This window comes from Delphinapterus leucas, chromosome X, assembly GCF_059928025.1.
Source record: "Delphinapterus leucas isolate spDelLeu-1000000601 "Yukka" chromosome X, BTC_Dleu_Yukka2, whole genome shotgun sequence".
Classification (NCBI taxonomy): Eukaryota; Metazoa; Chordata; class Mammalia; order Artiodactyla; family Monodontidae; genus Delphinapterus; species Delphinapterus leucas.
In genome coordinates, this window is record NC_143150.1 from 66,346,011 (window position 1) to 66,368,243 (window position 22,233).

At 42.6% G+C, this 22,233-nt stretch overlaps 1 protein-coding gene across 1 annotated transcript; it reads right to left on the reverse strand.

The window, feature by feature from the left end:
• Nucleotides 1-954: 954 nt before the first annotated feature.
• Nucleotides 955-21,697, reverse strand: PGK1 (phosphoglycerate kinase 1). The gene is made up of 11 exons (XM_022580845.2): nucleotides 21,545-21,697; nucleotides 15,264-15,314; nucleotides 12,506-12,661; nucleotides 12,247-12,391; nucleotides 9,095-9,198; nucleotides 8,334-8,453; nucleotides 4,697-4,811; nucleotides 4,265-4,444; nucleotides 2,192-2,369; nucleotides 1,815-1,913; nucleotides 955-1,443 (listed from the first exon to the last, which is right to left on the reverse strand). Exons 1-11 carry the CDS (start codon nucleotides 21,607-21,609, stop codon nucleotides 1,403-1,405), a joined length of 1,254 nt encoding a protein of 417 aa, XP_022436553.1. The 5' UTR covers nucleotides 21,610-21,697; the 3' UTR covers nucleotides 955-1,402.
• Between the last annotated feature and the right edge of the window lie 536 nt (nucleotides 21,698-22,233).

Below are 22,233 nucleotides of genomic sequence, written 5' to 3' on the forward strand. Positions count from 1 at the left end.
TTGCACCATTTACCTCTGCTCATTCCTGAAACTCCCATTAAAATGACAGGAAAGAGAAAGGAGGGAAAATTACAAGGACAATAAAAGAATAAGAATGTCGTTGAAATCGCTTTGGCCTTTTGGCTAAGATCAAGTGTAGGATGTCATTAGATTTTCAGCAATGACAGTGAATCAAAGGCTTTAAGTCTGAGAAACTGATAGGTAGGCTGAAATTCTACATATAACCAAACAGGCAAATATAAGAGCTGAATAAAGATATCTTCAGACATACAAAAAATTTTGCCTCCTACGCCCTCAATTTCTCAGAAAGCTAGTGGAGTCTTGTATTTCACAAAAAGGAGAAGTAAACCAAGAAAGAAGGGGAAAACAGATCCAGGAAAGGGAAGGTTCAACACAGGAGGTTAAAGGAATCCCCAAGAGTTACCCCACAGGGATTTCCTCTGGAAACAGGAAACCCCAGGGCAACAGCTGTACAGCCAACATAGGGGGCAGCCAGTACAAACTGGAACAGGAACACAGAGGACTGCAGGAGGGACGTCTCTAATAAAAATGAACCTACTGTCCCATATGTTTGAATATGTTGGGAATGAATCAGTGACAGATACATAGAAAAAAAGAAACTAATTTTTAAAACTATTTTTAACTCCAAAGAAAATTAAAAGATACATAAGTAAATATAATCATGGCATATGACATAGCTCAGCTGTGAATAATATTTATAATCACAATGTAGACTCTATTGATCAAATCTAAAATTATGACAAAACTATACTGGGAGAATTAAGAAGGGGACATACATATGGAACAAAGGCTATAAGAGAGCTAAATCTTCCCATGTATGAAATCAAGAAGTTAACAGTTTAAGCATGTTACTTAGAAACATGGACGTAGATATCTGATCCCTTCCTCAAGATTCTGTTCTCACCCTAACAAAATATGACAGGAAAAAAAATCCCAGTTTCAATGGATATTTTTATTATTTATTTAATAGATCACCAACTTCATCTCCCTCCTTACCAACAACTGGAATTTCATTTTGTTTCCATGCTGAGTGGTGAAACTATGACAAAGCTAATCAGAATAAGCTACTTCATAAAGAGAACTAAGCTAACACAGCTCACTTTCTTTTAACAGGCATAATACAAATATATGCACTCTAGAATGGACAACGGTTTAGTCTCTAAGAAATTCAAATGGGATCTTGAAGAATGTAGGCAAAGCCAGGGTGCAGTAAAGGTGAGCTGAGATGCCATACAACTGTTTAAGGGTTCCTGGCGCTACATCTCTTGGCCACTAGCCGAATCTTGACATAGAGGAAGATATTAGCTAATGCCAAGTGGAGATGCAGAAAGCACTAAGTTGACTTAGGGGCTATGCACAGGAACCAAAAGGCAGGAAAGTACTAAACACTGCTGAGAGCCTCCACCCCAGGAAGGACTTTACCTGTTTTTGAGAGAACACACACACACACAGTCAGCATTACTATAGGATCCACTAAGCCAGATCTGTCCCCTTCTATCCGCCCAATAACATATCAGCTCTTCTCTAGGGTATATGGCCAGGAGTTAGGTAACTTTTACATTTTGGGTCCCAGGTCTACTAGAGCATAACCTCTTTGAGAATAAGTCTTCCCATGTAGCCCTCCCCACCTCAAATGGAAGCCAGGAGCTTTATTTGAAACTCCTCCATTTGTACTGCCCAACTAATGACTGCTAATGACACTATCTACCGTCTCCACTCCGTTCTATTCACCTCTCACTGCATAAACCCCATCCTTCCCCCAAATAAGTCAGAAAAACATTAAAGAACCTCACCTTCCAGGAGCTCTAAACTGGCACCACCTCCGGTGCTTACATGGCTGACTTTATCCTCTGTGTTCCATTTGGCACAGCAAGTAGCAGTGTCTCCACCACCTGTTGAATGAAAGCCAAGTAAAAAGGGGAAAGGAGAGAAAAGAAAAAAGATTGGCACCAAAATTATAAGGCAATGTGCTCTCGAGCCCAAAAGGTAGCCGATAACCCCCCAAGTCCATCTCATTTAGAGGTTCCTCCATGAATTATATACCCATTTAGCTCTCAAGATTCACCTGGCACCAAGGAACCTAGGAAAAGTTAACCATTTCTCCTCTACTTTCCTCTGATCAGAATTCTGCCAGCTCACATTGGCAATAGCTTTGTACAGGACCCCTTACCTATGATGGTGATGCAGCCCCTGGAAGTGGCTTTCACCACCTCATCCATGAGGGCTTTGGTTCCTCGGGCAAAAGCTTCCCATTCAAATACACCCACAGGTCCATTCCACACAATCTGCTTAGCCCGAGCAACAGCCTCAGCATACTTCTTGCTGCTCTCAGGACCACAGTCCAAGCCCTAAGGGGCAGAGTTAAAAGAGAGGATGAGCTACCAATAAAAGCTACTTAGAGGAGCAAATACCTTACCTCCACCAAGACCAGAACTCAAGGCTGAACACCAGAGTGTCTTCTAGAACCAAAAGATACCCCTCATTCTTTAAAATTATAAACCTGTTCATATCCTTTATGGAAGATCAAGTCTAAGGGAAAACCTCAAAAGTTATTTGATAAAAACATTCTTAGCCACACTATTTTATGATTGTGTGTAACTAGATAAGTGGTTTTCAACTAGGGTCAATTCCGTCCCTCCCTAGGGAACATATGGCAATGTCTCAAGACATTTTTGATTGTCATGATTTGGAGATGGTAGGAGGTTGCTTCTGGCATCTAGTGGCCAAAGATGCCTTAAACATCCTATAAGGCAACAACAGCCCTCCACAACTAAAACTACCCGAGATGTCAATAGTGCCGAGGTTGAAAAACACTAAACTATATCAGTGGTTCTCAAATCTTGTTGTGCATCAGAATCACCAGGATGGCTTGTTCGAGCACAAATTTCTGGGCCTTACCCCCAGAGTTTCTGCTTCAGCAGGTCGGGGGGCAGGGGGCAAGAATCTGCATTTTTTAATGAGTTTCAAAATGATGCTGATGCTGCTGTTCTCTTTTTAATTTATTTTTGGCTGCTTTGGTTCTTCGTTGCTGCACGCGGGCTTTCTCTAGTTGCCACCAGTGGGGGCTACTTTTCGTTGCGGTGCGCAGGCTTTTCTCATTGCAGTGGCTTCTCTTGCTGTGCAGCACGGGCTCTAGGCTGGCAGGCTCAGTAGTTGTGGCTCCCAGGCTCTAGAACGCAGGCTCAGTAGTTGTGGTGCACAGGGTTAGTTGCTCCACAGCATGTGGAATCTTCCCGGACCAGGGATCGAACCCATGTCCCCTACACTGGCAGGCGGATTCTTAACCACTGTGCCAGCAGGCAAGTCCGATGCTGCTGCTCTTGAGACTACACTTTGAGAAACACTGAACTAAATAAAACCCACATGCCTATCAAAAGGAAAGTGATGGGACTTCCCTGGTGGTCCAGTGGTAAAGAATCCGCCTTACAATACAGGGGATGCGGGTTCAATCCCTGGTCAGGGAACTAAGATCCACATGCCACGGGGCAACTAAGCCCATGTGCCACAACTACTGAGCTCGCATGCCTCAACTACAACCTGCGTGCCGCAAACTACAGAGACCACACGCTCTGGAACCCACGTGCCACAACTACAGAACCCACGTGCCACAACTACAGAGCCCACACACCCTGGAGCCCAAGCACCATAACTAGAGAGAAGCCCACATGCCGCCCGATGCAGCCAAAAATAAATTTAAAAAATAAATCTTAAAAGAAAAAATATGAAAGCTTAAATAATTCTAAAAAAAAAGGAAAGCAATAAGCAAACTAGTATGTCACCATTAACAATTTTGTACAGCTATTAAAATGATAAAATATGGAGAACATTACAATCAGCTAAATAAGTCTTTAATACATACATAAATTTTTCCCTGCTTGCAATAATTATACTTGTACTATCTTAATGTTTTCATATAAGAAAAATTTCTTATACAGGTTTCTAGGCAGCAACATAATCCAGAACAGCCCAAACCATGAAAGTACATAGCATCATCCCCAGCACACAGTCAAGTACTTAATAAACATTAAATAGATGAAGAAAGAAAAAACAGTTTTGCCCCCACATTACTAATGAAAAGTCTTAGCAGCAATCTGATACCACTGCTTTTCCCCATGGATTTTCCCCAAAGGAGGGTCTCACTCAACATTTGTAGCCCTTCTTTTAAAATTCCCATTGGTTGGTTGAGTGAATGATACCAAAATGTATTTGTTCACTCATACTACAAACCACCCAAGTGACTCACCATCCAGCCAGCAGGTATGCCAGAGGCCACAGTGGCTTGGCCAGTCTTGGCATTCTCATCAAACTTATCAGCAGTGACAAAGTCAACAGGCAAGGTAATCTTCACGCCATTCTTCTCAGCTTTGGATATCAGGTCTTTGACGATCTTGGATCCCTCTTCATCAAACAGAGAAGTGCCAATCTACAGAGGAAAGTCAAGATGATGAAGATCAGCCTCTATACTAAGAATGTGATTACCTCACAAAGCAGACAGGAACAAAATACAACACAATACAAAGGAATAATTCAAAGACGAAAGAAAAACAACTTGCAAAATAAATAAAAATGGGAGTTTTTAGGGCTCATGTCAGAAGCTAATTTCCTTTTTAAATTTACATAACCGGCTATTTCTCATGGAGAGCTATTTCACATCCACTTGGCATTGGTTTCCTACCTCCATGTTGTTGAGCACCTTAAGGAAGGTAAAGGCCATTCCACCACCAATAATCATTTCATTGACTTTGTCTAGCATATTACTGATCAGCTGGATCTTGTCTGCAACTTTAGCTCTGGAAGGGAAAGCAAGAATCATCACCCAAAGAACAAACAATGGACTAAGGAACTGATATTACATAAAGCCTGAGTTTTGATATTAAGAGACAGGAACAGAGAAATGTCCCACAGAGTGACAGAAGTATTGGCTAACTTTGCCCTACGTTTCTCCAACCCGAAAAGCCAATCCATTACTAATAAATCCTTTTAAGGTGTAGCTCTTGGCGAAGAAGGGCTTAGAAGACTTACAATCATCTAAAGAAATCACAAGTTCCAAATAGATCTATTTTGCCCCTTCTCTCCCCCCAAAAATCAAAGGGTCAAGATTGCTAATTGTACCTGAGAAAGATTGCTAATTGTGGAATCCCTGAGCTCCCTGAGAACTGTCCTAATCCTAGAGCAGGAACCAGATTATATACGAAATGAATATATACTGAGCAAAAATAGATATTCACACTCTTAGGTCCATGCTCAGCTGCTGGAACATTTGCTTTATGGCATTCGTTATTCTATTGGACCATTTGATTCAACACACTGATTGAGCACTTACTCTGTGACAAGGTTCTAGGTCTCTGAGAAACATCACTGGGCAAAAGAGAAGATCCCTACCCCTTTGGAGCTTATATTCTAGTAGAGGGAAATAAGATAATAAACACAGATGTACCTTTCACCTCCGAGAGAAAAAAAATATCTAAACAAAAGAAAAACATTCACTTGAAGCACAACCTTTAAAATCCTTCACGTAAGTAATAGCTTGCCTTCCACAGATATTCTTATATATCTAAATCCCACCTAAATGAACCAATGACCTTGGGCCTATCTACCTCTTCATTCAATAAACAAGATGATACCTACTCTGTGAGAGGCCCTATGCTAGGATTTGTGAAATGGAGGTTCAAAACAATAGCGATGTGGGAGAATGGATGGAAAGAGACTATAGATATCTCATTTGTAAAGACTGGTCACCACCAAGGGTAAGAATGGATTAACTGTTTTACACAGAAACAGACACACACAGAGAGAGAGAGACAGAGAAAGAGGGAGAAACGAGACTCAACGTCTTCTAAAGAATGTGGGATGTTCTACAGATCAAATGCCCTGCTTCTTCAACAAATCAATGGAATGAAAATAATAATGGAGAGGGAACTATTATAGAATAAAATATACCTAACAAGCAAATTCAATGCATGGACTTCATCTGGATCCTTATTCAAACAAACTGACTGTAAAAAGGCATTTCTGAAATGATGGAGAATTTCTGAATACAGACTGGGTATTTGATGATAGTAATAAAATTGTTAAATTTTGTTAGGTATAACACACGGTGGTTATTTAAAAGAAATCTCATCAGTTATGAGATGCATACAGAAGTATGAGAAATGAAATTATATGATGCCTAAGGCTTGCTTTCAAATACTCCTGACAAAAAAAAGGATTAGAGGACAGATGAAACAGGATTGGCAAAAATGCCAATAATTATTACAGCAGGGTGAGAGGTACCTGGGGGTTTATTATACTATTCTTTCAACTTCTGTAATGTTTGAGCGTTTCCATAATAATGGGGTTTTCTCTGCACCGTGCGGCTTGTGGGTTCTTAGTTCCCCAACCAGGGATTGAACCAGGGCCCTCGGCAATGAAAGCACTGAGTCCTAACCACTGGACCACCAGGGAATTCCCAACACAACGTTTTTTAATAAAATGTAAAATCTTCCCCTAAATTGTTAATGTTCTAAGGAGACTACATTGCAAGAAAGGTGGCAAAAAAAAACCTCCACGTCAACTTCCCCAAAATAGCTATTTTAGGCAGAGTCCAAAACCTAATCATAACCCCTAGGTGGCACTCACTTCCATATTCCAGATCTACGGAAGGTTGGAGAACAAAGCCCAACTCCTAATCTCCTGAGAAGCAAAGATCAGAGTCTGACCTTTATAAACCAGTGCACAAGAGGGGCAATGATTCCAGGACACAGATAACAACCTATACCCACCTTAACTATTTTTAGGACCCTGAAACTGGGCTCATGAACCTGGAGAGCAACTACGCTATCTGAAATTGACACCCAACTCAAGTCAGCATTCATAGGGAAATGCTGAGTGTGTTCATTCCCATGGAAAAAAAAAAAGCCCCGCTCATAAGAGGGTCAGGAGCATCTAGCCATAAAGAGGCTGCCATCTAGATAGCCATGCCAAGTGACAAGATCTTATCCAAGCAGTCCCAGGTCTCTGTCACCTAAAATGTATCCTCCTAGCCTCTTGAGTTGCACTTCTGAAATTCGTATTTTTTTTTTATTAACTGCAAAATGTTTATTTAGCACAGCTTTACACTTTAAATGGTAGCTATTATTATTTCCATATAAAAAAAGTTCTGTTATTAGAAACTTCTAATACATTTGTAAATGTTAAGTTCAGAGATGGTTTAATGTCCTTGAGCTCCTGACAAAAGGGACTCAGGGAAAATTCATCCTGGGTTCCCCATCCTGATGAGGTTCCCTCCTGAGATCCAAAATGCCTGCTTTCTACTATTATGACTGCCCATTTCTCTTACAGTTTTGCACCAGAAGCAGTTTACATGACTGGTAGCATTTTTTTCTGTTGTGCGACATGCAAGGGGATTCATGTTAGGCATGCTATCCATTACAAAGATGCATGGCAAAGAAAGTCTCTGTCCTCAAGGAAACTACAGTCTTGTGTTCTGATTCTCAAAACTGGTTGTACCTTAGAATCATCACAAATATTTTTTTAAACTACCAACATTCATATGTGTATCTTTTCCCCCTCTACAGACAGTGGCTGTCTTGGGACAGAAACCGTACTGAAATTCGTATTTTTAACTAAGCCAGTAGAATATCACTATTCACAGGGTACCTTTCCCCACAGGAGAAAATATAAAAAGGTATGTGAGCTGGAGAAATGAGTTCCAAATGATATATTAAACACATATGAGGAGGTTTTCATATCTGAGAGGCTGAAGTGCTTCAAAAATCGTTAGATGAGCAATGGTGGATCTTTCCGATTCTTCCCTCCAGAGCCACTTTCTATCCTTTCCAGCCCTGTTCTCTGTCCCAGGAGGCTGACCTGAGTGGACTGCATCAAGGAGTTCCCTTGCCCTCTGACGTCCAGCTAGGTTGCAGCCCATTGTGGGTAGGAGGGGGTACATCAGCAGGACATTAAAAGGAGATCAGAGTATCTATTTCCCTGGCTCCTTCCCTGCTAGATGACTATCCCTACATCCCTTGACCAAAGGCTACGGTTTCTATCAGAGAGACCTCTCCACGCAACCACTGTCTCTGGATTTTGGTAACCATCCCTTTCCTTTTTCCCTTCAGGCCTAGGGATGGTGATGACTGTTGCCCCAGTTTACTGTACTGTCCCTTCTGGGTTTCCCTAAACCCTACCCACACCTTTTTAGACAGTCCCTTTATTAAATTCTCCTCAGTCACCCAGTTTGATTGTGCTATCTGACAATAAACCACCCAAGTTATGGCCTACTACCAGGCAAAAACACTACTTAAAGCATGATCTTGAAGAGTTCTCCATACCCGCCCAGGATGGCCAGGAAGGGTCGCTCTGGGCTCTCCAAGGCCTTGGCAAAGTAGTTCAGCTCCTTCTTCATCAAAAATCCTCCAGCCTTCTCTGGCAGATTTACTCCCACCATGGAGCTAGAAATGAACGAGACATTCAAATGTTAGGTCAATCCCTAGCAATTCTCCCAATTCTAGAGGCCATCTCCTTATCACTGAAAATACTTTCACTTTTGAGATGCCAGGCCACCACGGTTGTCATGCCCAAACTGCAACAAAACACTTAGGTACAAGATAAGATTTTTGACTAATAATGCAGGGTCAAGGGGAACAAGTGAAAAGCAATGACCTACGGTAGAATTTAAGATACCCAATTAATAGTCTTCAGGCCAAGGGTTTAATCACAATAAATAATCAGCCAGGTGATGACAACAGGAAAGGATTCCTCAGTTTGCTTCCTACTGACAGCCTAAGATTCCACTCCCACAGCATTCACAAAGGGAGAGCTCTCCACGAAATATCCCAAAGTGAGACAGAGGAACATCTTCCTGAAGCTCAACAAAAAGCTCCACAATTCTCAACATTTGCTTTGATTTCCTCTTTAGTTCGGAGATACTCAACAAGAACCTCAGTGTAATTTGTAGCTCCAATTAGAGATAGAAGCCAAAAAGATCATAATATAATACAGAAATATCCAAAAGCAAGCCAGAGCTTGGGCTGCTCAAGTAAACAGAGAAATAATGCTCCCAGTCTGACAATGAGCAAAAAACTTTTAGTACCTGTGGGCTCGGTGAGCAGTGCCAAAAGCATCATTGACATAGACATCCCCTAGCTTAGAAAGCGAAGCTCGAAAGGCTTCTATTTTGGCTGGCTCAGCTTTAACCTGCAGAGAAAAACAAACAAAAAACAAAAGGAAAAACAACAACACAGGAAATGTTGATGGCTCCAAAGACAACTGTAAAAGCATTTCATACCAAGAGTCCTCTTCAACACCTCTAAAGACTCTGAGTTGGTAGGATAGCAGTTTTTAAAACTAGCAACAGGATCTGTTCTTTCTTCCTAATATTCCAGGTCTTTGGGTCATTTCTGCATGTTTCTGCTCTCCTCCACCTTACCTCAAATTGCAAGCCTAAGATTCCTGAACCACAGCTTAACCCCTAATCACATCCCACTGGCCTCTTTCCAGCTCCTAGGACAAGACTCAAATTATCCTTCTCTCTCCTTATCTTGACTCATTTCCTCATTCTAACATATTCTCCTTGTAAAATTTAGGATTATACTTGAGTCAAGCTGCTGGCTACCAAGACCTTTCTGCAAAGGGAAAAAGGCCCTCATACATATTCCTCATCAAAGCAACAAGGGCAGGCTGGAACAGAGAAGGCAGATGGAAACATGACAACAGAAAAGGACCTCAGAAACATTTTATATAATAGCAAAAGGAGGTAATTCATATAGCCTTCCCTGGAAGTTAGGCATCTGATAAAACAATACACTTCTACAAAAAAGAAAGAGGAACAAAAACTAGAAGTAAAACATAGGGCTTTGAATGTCGGCTCACTATCCAGGGATAATACCCACCATGCTCCCATAGGGGAAAGAAAGCAGGGCAGCAGGATGAACAGAGTCTCCAGTAGGAATTAAAGTGAAGATGCACAGGAAGCCAGATAAGAGGGACATGGCAGGGAAGAGCACAAAACAGATGTTTGTTTCAGTCACTGTCCACTCCCATTCTCCCATGTACTGAGGAGAAGGAGGCTGCCACAGATAACAGGTGCTTTCCTCTAATGAACCAAAGAATGCAGGGGCACTAATGCTAAAACTGAAGACTGTAGAGCCCCCATAATCTCTTTACAATGGAATATAATCTGCCACTGGTGACTGCAAGATGATGTGTGTAGTAATGAAAACACTGCCCAAATGGCAGGAGACCTGGGTTCTAGGACCAGGTCTGACGCTAATTTACTGTGTAACCTTTGTCAAGTTGTTCTCTGCCCCTGAAATCTTCCCATCTATTAAAAAGGGAAGATAACCCCTCTATTTAAGAAGAATTGTTTGAGGAAAAATGAGACAAACTGAAAGCTCTTCATGGAAAAGGTACTATAGAAATTAATAGTAATAAGAACCCATTTCTCATTTTTGATCTGCCAATAACTAGAAGGAAGAGAATGCTCCTAAAAAACCAATGCAGGCACACTGGATAAAGGAAAAATTTCATGCCCTCGCTTTGTTTTTATCCACTTTGAACTTATGGCTGGCTCCTGAAATTTCAAGCATGAAAAGCCATTGGACACTAAATGTAAAGTAAACTAACTAAAAAAGACATAGACTAGCATAGTTGGTTCATCACTTCCTGAATAAAAGGTTTTGCCTCAATTTGCCAGTTGCCTCCTGCCATTTCTAAGCCCAAGCGTATAGCTGGTTGAGTTTCAGTCTAAAATGGCACCAAATTTTAGGTCAGCATTTGACTCATACTACTGTAGCAAGACCATGCCAAAGGCAAGATAAGGCAAGACCAGAGCCTGCAGCGCTAAGAAAAGAAAGCAGGCACTGCTTGAAAGCAGGCACTGCAATGACCTTAAGAAATGTCAGAAGTACAACAGGAGCTTGAGATGCTAGCCTCAGAGCATCTTGTTCCACAAGATACTAAAGACCTTAAAAGTAGAAAGTACTTAAAGGGTGCTTTCAGCTTCCCTTCTACCAATAGGCAAATTCTAAATCATCCTCAAAGAGCCAGCTTTATCATTTAATATTTGAATTCTGGTTGTCGTTCACAGTAATCTATTTTGTGGGTTATCTATGGTTGCCTTTTAAAAAAATTTTTGGTTTTTTCCCTATGGTTGCTTTTGCACAACAATGTCAGAGCTGAATAGTTCCAACAGAGACCATATAAGGTTGTGGCTGACCGTATGGTCCACAAAGCCTAAAATATTTATTGTCTGGCCCTTTACAGAAAGTTTGCTGATCTAATGGACTAAGCTCTATATAAGGCCCAGCAACAGTACCACTACCTCTAACTTTAATCAAATGACTGCCTTTCTGAGACCTAGGTTTTTTTTGAAAATATGATGATATCTGTACTTCCTTAAGAAGAAATTCAAAGAAAGATGCTTTACACTTCTTAAGAAAAATGTCTTAAACCCAAGGCAGTATCATCATGACCATCATTTACCCAACTACAATCAAATGTCCCAAATAGTCCCTTTCCACTTGACTCAGGAAAAGTACTTTTTCTGCTCACATGATTCTTTTATAAGAAAATCCCAATGATATCAAATTTAATTTAGTGTGTTAGAAGTATCAAGCTCAAGCTTTAAGTTAATTCCCCTTCTAAATAAAAATACAGATTGTCCTTCCATAACACACCAGGGCCCGTTGCTTAGAAAAACAGTTCCAGCCTTGACAAACAAAAAATCTAAAACTGGCTCTCCTGGAGGAACACCTGGTGTATCATGGATACTCACCGCCATGCCCCCAGCCAACAACCACCTGTGAATGTCTGCTCTCAGCACTTGGCAATCACAGCCTCCCCCTTTGATAGGATATTATCACATACTATTAGAAAAAACAATCTTCATGTATCACAGGCCAGGTGTGTAACAAAGGGACAATTAGAAGCAGCATGTTCACCAAATCCTCGTACACCCAAATGGTGTTCACGTATTTTTCCAATGTATTTCAAAACCACTTGAGCATGATGAGGAGGGCTTCTGGGATGCTGACAATATCCTATTCTCTGACCTAGGTGGTGGTTACACAGGTGTGCTTACTTTGTGATAATTCATCAAGCTGTGCATTTGTGCATTTTTAATCGTATGCTGTACTTCAATAAAAAGCTGTCAAAATAAACATGAGCTTCCTCTACTCTTCAATCACAGTCTCTTATACACTCAGCCCTCATCACCCTCACTAATGTCAAAATCACAGGTCCTACCTTGTTCCCAGAAGCATCTTTTCCCTTCCCTTCTTCCTCCACATGAAAGCGAAGGTTCTCCAGCAGGATGACAGACCCAGCAGCTGGGTCAGCACAAGCTTTCTCCACTTCTGGGCCCACGCAGTCCTTCAAGAACAAAACATCCCTGGGGAGAGCACAACATGGAAAACACTTGAGCAGTCAGAAAGTTAAGAACCAATAACAACATGCTTGACAACATCTGTCACAGAGTCCACCAGCACCAGAGCCTGAAACGTACTTGCCCAGCAGAGATTTGAGTTCTACAGCAACTGGCTGCAAGGAGTACTTGTCAGGCATGGGGACACCATCAGGCCGGCCCAGGTGGCTCATAAGAACAACTGACTTGGCTCCATTGTCCAAGCAGAATTTGATGCTTGGAACGGCAGCCTTGATCCTGCAACCAAAAAGAGTCAACAGGTAGAGTAAGGTTACTCCTAAGAATTAGTGGTAACTATTCTATTCATGGCCTCATAAAACATAAAGCCCCCTTTCTTCTCCAAATTCCTTCAAATCTACTGTCAACAACTCAGCGATGGTCCTCAGGTCCATGTGCAGAGGAAGAAGTTAATTAGGATGTCAACCCTCCCCCTAGGATTATACAATCTCATCATGTTTTGCCCCTTGTGCAGAAAAGAGTTAATATAGCAGGACTGAAGCTGTTATCTTCAGAAGGACCTGCTTGCAATGTTGGCCCTTGGCTGGTATCTGGGAACTTGGCTTTTGAAGTGGTCCCTCAGTTTTCTGACAAGGGCTGCTCACAGTTCCTAGACTGTCTGTACAAACAAGGTGATTTACGCTCAACACTTGCTCCCCTCTAGGAGGAATTTTGGTAGTTGCTGGGCAGAGGGTGCCTATGTGATCAGCTGCCAGTAAAAATCTTGGGAGCTGAGTCTCTAAAGGGCTTCTCTGGACAGAAACATTGCACACAATTATTGCATTTTTCACTGCTGGAGAAAGGAGCACGCTTGGTGTGTCCCATCATAAGAGGGAGAAAGCATGGAACCCCATGCATGCATTTCTCCAAATTCTGCCTGTGTCTTTTCCCCTTGCTGATACTGTCATGCATCCTTTCACTGTAATAAACTTTAGCAGTGAGAACTATATGCTGAGTCCTGTGAGTCCTTCCAGTGAATCACCAAATATGTGGGTGGTCTTAGGGACCCCTGAAACATCCTAAGTGTTTGACTGTGGAAGAAATATAAAATTCCCAAATCTTGAAACCATTACAAGAAATTTGGGGAAAACTGAAAAACATGTAACTTTTCTGCACCCGTTACAGATCCTAAGTCACTTTTTTATGTAGGTAAAAATAAATACATTATATAGAATGTGGTTTACATAATGCATTGCATTTACTAAATTATAGTTTAACCTAACATTTATTAAACCTCCTTTAAACACTTCAAATTTTTGTTACAAACTCAATACTAACTTTCCATTCTTGGCAGTCTTTAAGAAATTAAAATCGATAACAAAGAAAATCATTTATTTATTCAAAACATATTTATTGAATGCTTCTTTTGTGGCAGCTACTATATCAGATTCTGAGAATACAATAGTAAATAAAATAGTCTCTGCTCTCATAGAAGTGGTAAGAACTATGGAGAAAATAAAGCAAGGTAGGGGGACAAGAATGACTGGAGAATAGTGGTGAAGAGGATTTTAGAGAGGGTGGCCAGGGAAAGTCTCTCTGATAAGGTGACATTTCAGCAGAGAATGGAATAATAAAAAGCCAAGTTATGTTTCTAAAATATCTTATGCTACTTGGCAGATATAAAAACTCATTTATACCAAATAAAGAAGAAACCTTCATCAGGTACAACGTTTGCCCAATGAAATCAAATTAATCTTCAGGGCTATCCATTACTGGCCAAGTCCTATTATTTCTAATGCTTCATTTTGTTAATCAACTCCATGGAGTTCTGAAAATGAAAAGATCTACTCAGACCTGTTTCTCTGTTTTTTACTTATAAAATACCTTGATAGGCATATTTCCAATCTTTTATGTGTGCTACAGAAAATAATGAAAGACAAGAAGGGTCAGAGGTGCCTTGTACAAAGACCTTCCACTATGGTGCAGCAGGGATGTGCTTGGCAAAATGCCAAGCTCTATTCTGGGGCCAATATCTGAAAGTGTTCTGAGTCCATACCTGCACTGTACAATATGGTAGCCATTAGCCACAGGTGTCTCCTGAATACTAGAAATGTGGCTAGTCCAGATTGGTATGTGCTGGATCTCAAATAATACCAAAAAAGTTAAATGTTCCTTTGATTAATTTTTAATTGATTACATACTGAAATGATTATTTGGGGCTTACTGGATTAAATAAAATGTATTATTACGTTCACCTGTTTCTTTTTACTTTTTTAATGTGGCCACTAGAAAATCTTAAATTACATGTGGCTCATATTATATTTTTATTAGACACTGCTGGTCTATACCATTGGAACGTACCTTTCCAGCTCAAACCTTTCATTTAAAATTTAAAATAAAACCTTCTTTTACAATCTAGTCAAAAGCAAGAGCAGTACTATCACTTAAAATTTCTGCTTCTGAATCTAGGAGCCAAGACATTTGGAGCAGCCTAAACTGACTGAAAATATTACTTCTGTAGTCTTTTCCCTTAAATCAAAATTCTCAAAAACTGATTTTATCAGGGCCAGCTAGAATAGAGGCTTGTAAAACTACATGCACAGTTCTTCATTTTGCAAGGGAAGCCAAGTAACCGTAAACCTTTATATTCTTTAAAAATGCATAACACCAAATTCTTCAAATTTAAAAAAAATGGGAGGAGAAAAAAGTCGCTTTCTTAAAATGATTTTTTTCAATTTCTAAATTCTCATAAGAAGGCAAACCAGATGGTGGGTTGTTGAAAGCCAAGATCACATGGCTTAAGTTATCATAGTTCTACAATAAGGAAGTGAAACCATTTCATCCCATATACTCAGACCCAGGTACATCGTAAACCTAGCTCAAGGATTAGCAGGGACATTACCTCTGGTTGTTTGTTATCTGGTTGTTCTTCATAGGAACATTGAAGTCCACTCTGAAAAAGAAACAAAGTGTTGGGTTCAGAGCCATGATCAATTTTCCATTCCCCCAAAGATTAGGAGAGGGACTTTTAGTGAACCAGTTAAATAAGTTGAAGTTCAAAAGTCACCTTAAAAATAATCAGCAGTATCAGAAGATGGTGATTAGCCATGGGGATGAGGGTAGGAGTAGTGACTGGGATAGGACACCAGAGGGAGCTTCAGGGGTTCTGGTAATGTTCTCTTTCTTGACCTGGGTGACAAATGTGCTCCTTTAGCGATCGCTCTTTGAAGCTTATGATTTGTGCCCTTTTAGGTACGTATCTCATACTTTTTAAAAGAGAAATTTTAAAAAATAAAAAACAACTTAAATCACAGGAACTAGCCCTGAAGACCAGGGAAGCTAAAGCCAGTACCATCTAAAAAGATTTCTATGTGGGCCCAGCATGATAGTATCTAATAACAGTGGCAGCTGGAGGAGTGAAGGGTTATAGGGAACACGTCTGGATTTTGATTCCTTTGATAGTATTTCTGGGTTCTAAGGAAGCAAACATTATTCAAAAGAAAAAAATTAATTGGAACAATAAAACATGTCAAGAGAATATCATTCTTTTGGGAGAAAGGCTGGGACCTCGGGACCAGAAAGAAACCCAGTATCCAAGACCAAGTTCAAACAGTATCCTTCAAGCAAAACACAGACAATAACAAAAAGACAGCCTCTTTCTAAAAGCCTGAGAGGACACTTTGCTGTACACCTGAAACTAACACAACATTGTAAATCAACTATACTTCAATAATTTTTTTTTAATTAAAGAAAATAAAAGCCTTAGAGGAGAGGATGGAACGTGTGACCCTGCCCACCTGACAAACTGGCAATTAGAAAAGAAGTGATCCAGATAGCACAAGCAGGAAATTCCCTGATGATCCAGTGGTTAGGATCCACTGGTTAGGACTGCTGGGGGCCAGGTTCAATCCCTGGTCGGGATCCCACAAGCCACATGGCACAGCACATGGCCGGGGGTGGGGGGTGGGGGGGGAGTTGGGGGTGTGGGTAGCAATTTACTGCAGTCTCCTTTCTTACCCAACAGATTGCTGCTTTACCATTTTTAAGAACTGATCATTTCTTCCCCCTTCTTGCTAACTCCTTAGAACCTCGGGCTACTTCAATCTGACTGAAAACAACGATGTGTGATAGCTATCTGTAAGGTCTAAGTTTTGCCTGCCAAGATCCTTTTTAAGCGATTTTTTTCTCATCTCTAGAATGGGGATGATACTACTATCTACTTCACAGTTATTGTGAGAATTAAATGAGTTACCGATTTGGAAAGTGCTTTGGAGAGTAACTGATACACAGTAAGTGCCATAAAAGTGGTAGCTATTGGGCTTCTCTGGTGGCGCAGTGGTTGTGAGTCTGCCTGCCGATGAGGGGGACATGGGTTCGTGCCCCGGTCCGGGAGGATCCCACATGCCGCGGAGGGGCTGGGCCCGCGAGCCATGGCCGCTGAGCCTGCGCGTCCGGAGCCTGTGCTCTGCAACGGGAGAGGCCACAGCAGTGAGAGGCCCACGTACCGCAAAAAAAAAAAGTGGTAGCTATTATTATACATGCTAAGGCTTCTCCAAAACGTGATTCTGTGATCTAAAAGGCAGATCAACCATTACTAAAAACAGCTAGCAACATGCACTAAGGGACTACTGTGAAGGTATGACCTAGTCAAAAAGACTGCTGCCATGTTTGACCACAAAGCTCCATCACTAGGCCTTCCTCTCTAAGGCTGAGGCTTGGCAGACAATTACAAAATCCTAGATCTACTAAGAAGACCACCAATTTCCTATGTCCCCTAGGTCTGTAGTCTAGTTCACTGAAGAACAGCTTTTCCAAAGGTGAGTTGAAGAACTAATTCTATATTCAAACATTTTAATTAAAATCTTAAAAAAATAAAGGCAGTATGCCTCTAAAGAAAGAAATACAGTCTACTTAATTTCAGGCTACTCGATTCTGATTCTAAGCATCTTCTTTAAATATCCTGAACGAGGCCCCTGCCAGCCTTAAAGTGCATTCCAAAGAGGACAGAGTATCCCATTACCAAGAGTCATTTTCTCCCACCCCCTGCAGCCTCCCAGAAGGCCCACATTCAAAAGGGCTACGGGACTTCCCTGGTGGTCCAGTGGCTAAGACTCCGCACTCCCAATGCAGGGGGCTAGGGTTCATCCCTGGTCAGGGAACTAGATCCCACATGCTGCAACTAAGAGTTCGCATGCCGCAACTAAGACCCGGCACAGCCAAATAAATACATAAACAAAAGGGCTAATGGCAAGGGGCTGAGCATAAGCCACCCTTGCAGTGCTGCTCCCTACCCCCAAGCCCTGACAGAGAAGTTCTTTGGAAACATTCAAGAATCTCTCTCATCTATCCACGCTGCCATGGCATAGCTTACTGATGAGAATTGGACTTGTACTCTCTTCTCATTGTTTGTGGAATATCTTCCCTCATCATCTCCTAGACTCTCAACAACAGGTCTGCTTTTAGCTTCTCCTGTCTAAGGACTCCACCACTGAAACTGCTCTGACCTACACATTCCACTTGTTCTGTGTAAAATCTGCACCCCTTCCTTTTCCACTTCCCTTAAACAATCCCAAGCTTAGCCTCAGGCACAAAGTCAGATATCACTACACACCAATCATAATGGCTGAAATTTTAAAAATGACATCAAACGCTAGTGAGGATGCAGAGCCATTGAGCACTCATATACTGCCGGTAGGAATGTAAAATGATGCGGCTGCTTTGGAAAACAGTCTGGGAATTCCTCAAAAGGCTAGGCATATGACCCAGCAATTCCACTCCTAGATGTTTACCCAAAAGAAATGACAGCATATGTCCATACCAAGACTAGTGCACAAATGTTCAATATTCACAGAAGCTTTATTTGAAATAACCCCAAACTGGAAACAACCCAGATGTCCTTCAAACTGTGGACCATCCGTACCACAGACTACTACTCAGCGATACAAGGAATGAACTATTGATACATGCAACAACATGGATAAATCTCGAGGGCATTATGCTGGGTGAAAAAATGCCATCCCAAAGGGTTATATACTGTGTGATTCCACTTATATAACATTTTTGAAATAACAAAATTTTACAAATGGAGGAGAGATTAGTAGTTACCAGGGGTTTAGGAATGTAAGGAGAGGGGCCACGACTCTAAAGGAGTAGCATGAGGGAGATCTTGGCAGTGCTCAAACAAAACTAGTTTTGTATCTTGATTGTGGTGGGAGTTACACAAATCTACACATGTGATAAAACAGCAAAGAATTATGTACTTTATTCCAATGTCAACTTCCTTCCTACTCTTGATATTGTACTATAATTATGTAAGATGTATCCAATGAGGGAAACTGGGTGAACACAGGACCTCTCTATACTATCTTTGCAACCTCCTGTAAATGTACATAATTATTTCAAAATGAATCTTAAAAATATTAATTTAGTTGTAATAAAGATATCAAGACTCTATCACCTGAAATCGCAGGAGTCCAGGCCCAGTTCCATTAAAAGCTCTCAGAGGAACCATTCCCACCCTCGCTTTACTGCCCCTGACTAGAAAATTGGGGTATTACGGCTCCCTTAGAGACTTTTTTTTCCTCCCCTGCCCTCAGTTTTTCCTCCCTGTTTCTTCTTCCACTACACCAAGGCTGTTGCTTAATAAGTTACAACAGGTTAGGGAAAAAACAGTGAGGTTTAAAAAAATAGGGGGAGGGAGAGAGGTGGGGGAGAGCAAGCAAAAGGGAAGCGCTTCACAAGTCGGCAAAGGAGTAAGACTGGCAACCTATGAGAAGAAAAAAGGAAATGACATTGCAAAATTAAACAGGAAATTTACTCAAAGGGCTATAAAGTCAAATGGAGTCCTAAAAAACTGAGGTAGAACCTGGTAATTAGCCAGAGATTTCTGGCTATCTGAAGTTCCCTCAACAAATCAGTCAATTTCCCTTGGCATTCAAAGCAGGGGCCCGAAGACTCTACAAATATCACAGCTCCCTTTTGCAAGATAAAGAGAGGAGGCAAGTGAAGCAGCCACTACTCCGGAGGCCCCACTTCCGGAGCACTGCCAGCAAGCACCACATAAAGGCAATTGAGACAAAAAGAAATTTGAGCTGATGAGGCATGGCTGCCTCTGTTCTAGAGCTACATTAATAATCTGAGAAAAAAGCAACTTCCTGTTCTCAGGCCAAATAAGTTCTATCCAGATTACAGGGAAAAATTATTGACTGCAACCTTCAGCGGACAAAGGTCTACTTTAACCTGTCCCAATTCACTATGTCCAAGAATTTAGAGAATCTGGTTGGTAACCAAGGAGACCCAAATTCTAGTCCTGGCTCTACCACCAACTTGCTAGTTCAGTGACCTTGGACAGGTCATTTTCCATCAGCAAAACAGGACTAGTCAATCATTTCAAGGCTCAGGGTTAATCTGTGTTAAATGAAACTTTGAGCCCTTGGGCAGAAACATATTTCATATTAGGTCCATAGGGAGAAAAGATAAGCACCTCCTCTAGTCTCACTCCCAGCCAGCCCAGATAATTCCTCAAGCCAGTTTCCCTGGGAAGAGAGGAGATAAAGCCCAAGACTGCAATTGTAGGAAGGTAGCCAAGATGATGCCCCATCTCTTGTCTTTCAGCTGGTGCCTGCATCTGGAAAGGTCAGCCTTGAGCACAGTGGAGATGGGAGGAAATCACTAAAATCTAAGATCTAGTTGCATGCCAATGTCCACTTGTCCTGTTTTTCATAGGGTCTATCCCCCTTCCTTAAGAGCATCTGAGGGGTAGATAGGGCCCTTATCTAATACTAGGATGGCTATGATTCCTACTTTGTCCAGATTGCAAAGGACTAGGTGATTTAGCAAAAGGGGGACACCAGGTGTTCTTCATGGCCATAAGCCATTGAGTTCTTCTAATTATTTCCATAGCAGGGCAGAGAAGGCCAATTGCAAACTAATAGTGGCCATAATGAAATAAGAGGGAAGGGGAGAGCTACATGAACTTTTAGGGTGTCCATACAGTTCACTAATTCACGGTGCCTACCTTCGTTTAAGCCTTAGGTAAAGGGAGATCCCCTACTGCTTTCTGCATCCATTAATATCCAAAAGTTGCCCTCTCTTGAACCAGCCCAAATTGGGAAAGGGGCTGGATCACATCATGCACATGCCTGCCCATCAATCAACCACTTCCCTAAAAGGACAAGACTACACAACGCTATCAGTTCAAGCCCTTATGGCCCCCACAAAAGCGCCACCCTTGGATCCTGTCAAGGTCAAGTCCATCAGTTACATACCTAACTGAATTCCTGCACTTAGCTCCTGGCATGCACGAATGTACATGTTACGAAAAGGATAAATGTAAAAGCTCCACACATTATACTAGTTAACTCCGGCAAACAAGGGAAAAGCCATGTTGGTAAGTGACCAGGAATCCACATGTTTGGAGTAAAAGACCCCAAAGCGCATGGGGAGCCTTCCCCACTTCTAATATCCTGCTTCTCTAGCCATCTGTGGGGGTGAGGTTAGAGAACAGCAAGAATGAGCAGCCACACCCTGCTCTAGCATTACCCAGTATGTGGCACAAACCTGGTGCAAAACCCATGGCCTGTAGTCCAAAGACACGTAGAGCGGCAGCGGCCTGTTACATAAGCCCTGCAGGGCCTCCTTCGGTGCGCCCACCCCACCTCTCCCTCCCACCCCCAACGCTTTAGTGGGTTCTACTCCTGAACAACGAAATCAACATTCTCTGGGAAAGATGTCCTTTTGTGCAGGGCCGTTTCTGATTTGTCTGGGACGGTCTACGGTGGTGGGGGAAGGGAAACTAACCAAATGGCCTTTCAAGGTCCCTTCCCTGGGGGTCTAGGGATCTGCAGGCTAAGCATCACATCCCACCTCGCCAACTGGGAACTGGAGGTGATAGAACTGCCTTTCAGAAATAAGAGAAGAGAGCAAAATGGATCCCTGCAATCTGAGCCCTTCCTGGGTGGATCCAACCCTGCAAAGGGCAACTTCGGCTCACTTTTTGGGTTGGGGAAAATGAGGTTAGAAACCGTTAAATCCGGGCAAAGCTTCAGCCACAGTGGTGGGCAGCCCAGTCCTGCAGGGCTAGGACCCATGGGGCCGAGACGAGAGCTAAAGTTCACTTTGGGCAAGAGGGAAAGCAAGTCGGCCCCCCGGCCGAAGAGCCTGCGGCAGAATCCCGAGTATTACCTCATGATGACCCGCTTCCCCTTCACGTCCATCTTGTCCAGAGTCAGCTTGTTAGAGAGCGACATCTTGGCAATTCAGCGGCAGCGAGAGGCCGGGGGAAGAGACTGTGCAGCGACAGCGGCAGAGACTGCAGCCGACTCGCGCTCGGAACGCGTGGAAAATGCCGAGCGCCTAGCGGGCTCGATCGCCCCGCCTCCCACCTCTCCCCGCCCCTTTCCGGCCGCCGCACCCTGCTCGCCGGCCACTCGGGCAGCTATAGGACGCGGCCCGAAGGCGCCTGCGCGCTGCTATTGCTCCAAGGCGCTGTCAGTCTGCGAGGGCGCTGGTGGGACGTGCTGCTGCCATCTGTCACGTCCGGCACGCAGCGAGCCGCTGAGAACCTTCGTGACCAGAGGCGGGCGGCGGTGCCGCCGGGCCGGCAGGTGGAGGAAAAGGGAGAGGTTGGCGCCGAGGGGTAGACGTGGAGAGTCTGAGGCCCAAGGCCGCCGTCTCGGTCCCTGCGGCCACGCCCAGAGCAGCTGCAGCGCCACGCAAACCCACGACAGCCTGGGGAAAAGCGCCATCCCGCACGCACCCCATGGAATTGCCCGCAGCCGTATCAGGATAGATGCAAATGGCAGCTCCTTTTGGAAAACTTCTGTTTTCCTGGCTCCCCCAAATGGAATTCTCCGTAAGACTGCTAAGGGGCC

Bases quoted from the DNA above. Each gene is read 5' to 3' on its own strand.
- PGK1 (XM_022580845.2), bottom strand. From the start codon at position 21,609: ATGTCGCTCTCTAACAAGCTGACTCTGGACAAGATGGACGTGAAGGGG. The intron at 12,662-15,263 runs GTAATGTCCCTG...TTTTGGTTGCAG, and splicing joins CAGATAACAAACAACCAGAG to GATCAAGGCTGCCGTTCCAA. The intron at 1,444-1,814 runs GTGAGGTTCTTT...TCTCAAAAACAG, and splicing joins CAGTTTAGAGCTCCTGGAAG to GTAAAGTCCTTCCTGGGGTG.